This window comes from Cetorhinus maximus, chromosome 3 (assembly GCF_964194155.1).
Source record: "Cetorhinus maximus chromosome 3, sCetMax3.hap1.1, whole genome shotgun sequence".
NCBI classification, from domain to species: Eukaryota; Metazoa; Chordata; class Chondrichthyes; order Lamniformes; family Cetorhinidae; genus Cetorhinus; species Cetorhinus maximus.
Window position 1 is genome coordinate 114,931,082 of NC_135881.1, and position 6,063 is coordinate 114,937,144.

At 39.5% G+C, this 6,063-nt stretch overlaps 1 protein-coding gene across 1 annotated transcript; it reads right to left on the reverse strand.

Annotated features, from left to right (window-relative positions):
• Window positions 1-2,462: 2,462 nt before the first annotated feature.
• sostdc1a (sclerostin domain containing 1a) lies at window positions 2,463-5,856 on the reverse strand. The gene is made up of 2 exons (XM_078538837.1): window positions 5,602-5,856; window positions 2,463-4,157 (listed from the first exon to the last, which is right to left on the reverse strand). The coding sequence occupies exons 1-2, from the start codon at window positions 5,819-5,821 to the stop codon at window positions 3,709-3,711; spliced, it is 669 nt and encodes a 222-aa protein (XP_078394963.1). The 5' UTR covers window positions 5,822-5,856; the 3' UTR covers window positions 2,463-3,708.
• Window positions 5,857-6,063: the final 207 nt, after the last annotated feature.

The window sequence follows — 6,063 nt, forward strand, 5'->3', positions numbered from 1 at the left end:
CCAATATGTGGACAATTAAGCCACTTTGATGCATAATTGTGAATCATCCTTCATTTGTAAGCATGGCGCTTTAGAAAATATCAGCACGAGACTCGAATAAGAATGATAAATGAATAAGAGAACCCTTACTGACTTCGCAGCTCAAAGCCATGCTACTGAGGACCATCCAGCACTGAATCATGCAGCCTCTATTGAATAGGAGCAGCTGGCTTTGGCCATCGAGGCCAGGAGCGCCTTAGCACACTCTTTCTTGTCCTTGCACGAGCTCATATTTCCCAGGAGAGGGTCCAGACACGAGGAGAGGTTCCTTACCTTCCTGTCATCACTGCCAAGGAGGAGGAAGCCATGGACATCGCCAGGGTCACTGATCATGAGGAAGTCAGGCAAAGTGAAATGGGCAACCGTCGTGGAGATGGTGATTAAAGTGCGCAATGCATTCACTAAGGGTCATCTGACAGCATTCCGTAGACTGAGTTACATTATGAAATCTCAGTGCATGCAGAGGTTTCTGCCCTCCAAGGCTAGTTCCCCAGATCTCGTTTTATGCCTCTGACATGTGTAAGAGGTCAAGACAATGAGACCAATTCCTTCATCATTATCGGAGCATGTGCATCCACATCAGAGCCCAGAAGAAGCACCATCATATCTTCCAAGCACATGCACCACCAGCTTAGATACAGTCACCTCAGTGGGTCCATCCATCCGTTTCAATAGGGTAGCACTGGATGACGAGCATGGCATTAATGTGCAGGAGGATATACCAGAAGCAGAGCAACTGTAAGCTCCTTGGAGGATGGAGGACAGACATAGCCCTGCTCTGCTGGACACAGATGCAGGGCTTCAAGAGTTGCAGGAAAGGGGTCTGTACTTAGACCAGTGCACCTACATTTGGAGATCCCTGAGGCAGTGCTTGGTCATAGGCTGAAAATGGAAGAATCCATCAAGCGCATGTGTGCCATCAAGGCTCAGGTCTTTGAGCTTATCAGCCCCTCCATTGAGAGTGTGAACATCATAGAGAATCATATGTGACAGCACTCAGGGTGCATGCAGGAACTGTGCACTGATATTCACAGGATGCATGCCACATACTGTCGCCTTGGCCCAGTGGTGTTGATGGCACAAAGATGTTTGGAAGGAATGCCAGTTGCACCCTATCTGGTGCTCCCCTCCAGCCATTCAAGCACCATCCAAGAGCTGAAGCAGTTATGAACAGGATGGCAGTACCATCCATTATGGGGCGCCATCATCATCTTCAACCTGCTTGGCCCTTCTGACAACAGGAGCATCTGTGAAGCAGGGCCCAGTAATGGAAGTTACCCCTGCAATGATGCAAGTGCAACAGCCTCTGGAGGTTCCTCTAGGGGCACGTCCAAGATGAGGTAAACCACCACATGCATTTCATCGCAGGCAGAGGCAAATAAGCAGTTTGCCTCCACCTCCTCCGAGGCCACAAGGGGAGAACCCACGTATCACTGGCTAAGCGCAGAGGCCACTGTGTGGGACAGAGCACAGAGTGCATCACTGGAGTGCCTTCTTCCTGTGACTATGCACTGTTTTTCTTTATGAGCACCATGTAAATATTGACATGTGAAGCCAGATATTTGAGCATCCTCTTATTAAGAGTGGGATAAGAAAAGAGGTAAGAAATGGTGAAGGCAAACAAGGATCTATCTATGGCGATGGTGAAACCTCTGGGCAGATGTACATCCTTCATTAGTGGTAAGAGATGCACTGATCCAGACTACATATTCAATCTAAGTGTTACCACAGGTAGCTCAGAGTAAATTCCACACCATACCTTTCCTCCTGGGTTAAAGGGACTCAGTGGAAGAGAGCCTGAATCAGAATAAAAACAGAAAATGCTGAAAATTCTCATCAGGTCAGTTGGCATCTATGGAGACAAACAGGAGTTAGTGGCTGGGATTTTCCCTGCCCACTGGTGTGGGGCATGTTCAGTGGCATGAGCAGACAATATGGTGTGATCAGTTTCATGATGGCATGAAGCCAGTTCACGATCATCTGCTCAGCTCACCCATGGCAGGCTGAGTTCCCCGCCATCAGACGTCGGGAATACATCATTGTAATACATCAGCATATTATTATTAGGCCTGCCCGCTGGACTCATCCACCCTCGCAGGATCGTCCACCCACGCCGGTGGGAAAACACACCAACATGTTTCACAACAGCACATAAGCGATGTGCACTTAGAGGGCTGCACTTCGCTTGGGATTTCAAGGTTTGTTTGCCTACCTTGCTTCGGTCAGCACTCACAGTCATCAGTGCCAGGCTTCACAGACAGCACCACATCACTTTTAGGGGGACTCACAGCACATGTCTACCTACCAGATCAGCCATATGTGGCTGGCTTTTCAATGGCTGCAGGGCTAGGGCTTGCTAGTACATATAATTAGAACAGATGAATGTATGGATGAAATAGATAGAGAAGCTGTGACTTTATTGATTTATTTCCCATAATTTTATTCTTGTGAGGAAGTACATTACATCAGTGGAAGACATTAAAAGACAAAAAAATTGTTTAAACCAGAGTAGTGGATTTCTATAGAAGATAAACACCTTTGCATTTCATTTATTGATTAAGTAAAGCTAATTTTAGAGCATACTCTTCAAGCCCTGCAGCAAAAAAGCCTAAAATAAAGCTGGAAAATTTGAATAGCCAGAATGCTATTAGCTGTTCAAAGTGTATACTACATTATCTACATTTATATTCTGATCTCCAATACAAAGCTTGAAAATATTTTTAGATACATGATAAAACCATAACAACTTATGCTGAATAATTCTCTAGTGCCAAAGGTAACTGCTTATTAAATAACTACATTGAAAAAATAAATAGATAACAAATGCTCTTTTAACTGCTGAAATATACGCCTCCTCCATCAGATTTAATAAGAGAATCAGTTTATATAGTTCTCATCCATTAAATAAACATTTGGGTCTTGTTGCCTTAAAAGTTGAGGGTTTGATAGTTTTCATGTTAATGAACCTTATTACCATATGGAGAACAGAAATGGGCACAACTTTCTACTGGGAGGGTGTAGGTTTAATAAGTTGAACTTTCATCATTGACCAGATGTATTTACTTCGTACCCTTGTATTACCTCTTGTTCTGCATTAAAGATAAATCCAGTGATGTACAATTATAAATGCACAAAAGATTTGAAAATAACATATTTAATATCATATGTGTGGTCCCAGGCAGATTAGAATTTTGCCCAAAAATATCTATATACATAAACTGTTACCAATTAATCTGATGAAATATACAATTCACCAGAATAATTGGAACCAAAATAATTCCAAGCTTGATTTATCCAAACAGTGGGAACTGTAATCTGAATTAATTTTAATCATTGTTGAATAACTTAATTATTCTACATCCATTTATTAAACTTTTGTTCTATTAGGCATCCAAAAGTGGTGCGACTGTCTTTTTCTGAAGTCATTTCTAAGTGAAAGGTGCACAGCAAAGAAAGCTATTGAAAACATTAATGTATCCAGGGTTCTGGGCATACATGTTTTTACTCAGGAGTCCTGATGGGTAATACTTATCTGCTGGACCATAGCACTATTCCTTCTTTAATTAATCATACCTAACTCATATGGAATAAGCTTGTTTTAATAAATGCAGAACACCAACAAAGGAAGTCCACTTTGCAAAATACAGTTCATATGGTGACAAAAGATAATCACTGTTTATCTTCCGATTCATGCCAATTTACTTTATGCTTGGTATCCTCTCGATGAATCTTACGGGATCTTTTTTTGCCTCTGGATCTTCTCTTGCTTGCTGGCAATGCCTCTTCAATGTTGGTTTTGCTTGATTCATTATGCTGCCGTGTGTATCTCTTGCATTTGCATGAAGTAACTACAGTGATTTTGTAGGTTCGTGTCCCACCATTCTGGCATTGGAGCTGAATCCTCTCAGTCCGAGTCTTGTCAGTCACACAGCGCCACTCCTGCTTGTTCCTCCTGCTCCAGTATTTCCTGCCATAACCTCCAATCCAGTTGGGAAGTACTGGCACAGGTAAGCACTCCCCAGCACACACTAACTCCTTCACTGGATTAATACTTGTACACAGACCATCAGAAATGTATTTGGTTGATCTCAGCTCACGACAGCCAACTTGAGATCGATCTACATTTCAAAGAGAACAAGTTATATTTTACATAGAATTCACTTTCAGTATAAACCCCAGAAGAAGATTCAATAGTAAGAGCCACCATAAATCTTAAGCATAAAATTCTCAGTTGCTTGAGAATTTTCATCATGTTCCTTGAACGGTAATTTTCTTTTGGGAATGGTGTTGTTTTAAAACTCAAAACAGTTTTCCTAATTATCAAATATAGAGCAAACATTTAACTTTCTCACATCTATGAATGGGGAAATGCTTTAAAAAATCTGTTCCACTATATATTTGAGCTCTCTATTGAAGTACAAAGACATATTTTTCATATATTGCTTCTAATATCCAAGACTGGCTTGTAACCAAATAGCTGTAACCATGAAACTTTTAACTGATTTTTGCAATGTGGGGTGAATGTCAAGCATTGGTTGGACTCTATTTATTTTGCTTGTTATTTTCCAAGCTCTTTCCACTTTGAAAGTCATTAAAGGCACAAAAGAAAATACTTTAACAATAAGTATATTTATTCATGTTCTGCTTTTCTATTGTCCAACATGTTTTGCATGGCTTAGCAATTTGTCTTTAAGTAATTACTTAATTTGAATGTGGCCTACCCTAATATAAATACATATCGTTGGAAAATTAATCAAATTTAGTAGCTATGAAAATAAATCACAGCAATTGCTCCTTTTGATTTGGCTTATATCGATGCATCAATCTAAATTTGAACACCATGTTCAATTTGGAATAAATTCACTGAAATTCTGCCGACATCTCTGGCAGAAGCAGTCCCATATATATGCTGGCAGTTCCTTTGAAGGCAATGCAGAGATAGGTTGATTTCAAGTTTAGCCAACATGATAGCACATGTAATCCTAGTAACTGTAACTAAAAACTAGCTGAACGTTGAAATGCTTCTTGAAATCTTTGTACATTGATCAGATTGCATGTTTGCTTCTCACAAACCTGCCCAAAAGCTGGTTTATGTTTGAAAAACATCAAGAAGAATAACTATAATAGTTAGGTATTTTGGAGTTATAGAAAGATTTTAAAATTTTGATGTCAGTGGAATTTCCTGGAAATTGTACATTGCAGAAACTGTGATTACATTTTCATGCAAAGCATTGGTACCTCTATTCTTAGTTCTCGTTCAATTATTTTTTTCTTTTTAAACCCTTCCTTTTTACATACATTATTTAATGAATCATAAACTTTTACTATATTAAATTAGCTTAAATGTATGAAGATGTTTCTTATACTATATGTTTATATTAATAAACCACGTGATAGAAACATGCAACTTTGTACTTTTGTGTGTAAAGATAAACCTAATTTATGGAAAAATAAAATCCTGTAATTTATGAGTCTAACAATGTCATTCTATTAGTTGGACATGCCTATAACAGAAAAACTTTGAAAGCAAAGAGAATATTCTTTAAAGCATATAAAACATACCATTAAGATTCAAATCTGAAGGGTTAGGTTGCCGTCCTCCGTTCCTTGCCTGATTTAATGTTAAATTACTCAGATTATCATCTTGTAGCACCTTGTGATTGAAAAATATTTCTGTAGCATCATTTTTAGTTTGTCCAACACCCTTGTCAAAAGCAAAGCAGCATTTGAAAAAGATGCATGCTATCACAAAGAAAGTGCAATCAAGCGACTGTGAGATCATGGCTCCAGAACTCTCAGAATGAAGACCAGGTTGTGTAACACTGCAGATTTTAACGAGGATTTTCTGTGCTTCCCTTTTTATAAAGCTCCTTGGCATTCATTCAAGTGGAAACAGTGTAGCTTGAGAATGAAAACATACACACATATTCTGGTAACCAATAGCAGGCCAGATCACACACATAGAAGTGTGGTATATGCAAATTATGTCAGTTTCAAATTTCACACATCTCGTGTTTCACATGG

Coding starts and splice junctions, on each gene's coding strand:
- sostdc1a (XM_078538837.1), bottom strand. CDS start 5,821: ATGATCTCACAGTCGCTTGATTGCACTTTCTTTGTGATAGCATGCATC. Junction 4,158..5,601: donor TTCAGATTTGAATCTTAATG/GTATGTTTTATA, acceptor TTTGAAATGTAG/ATCGATCTCAAGTTGGCTGT.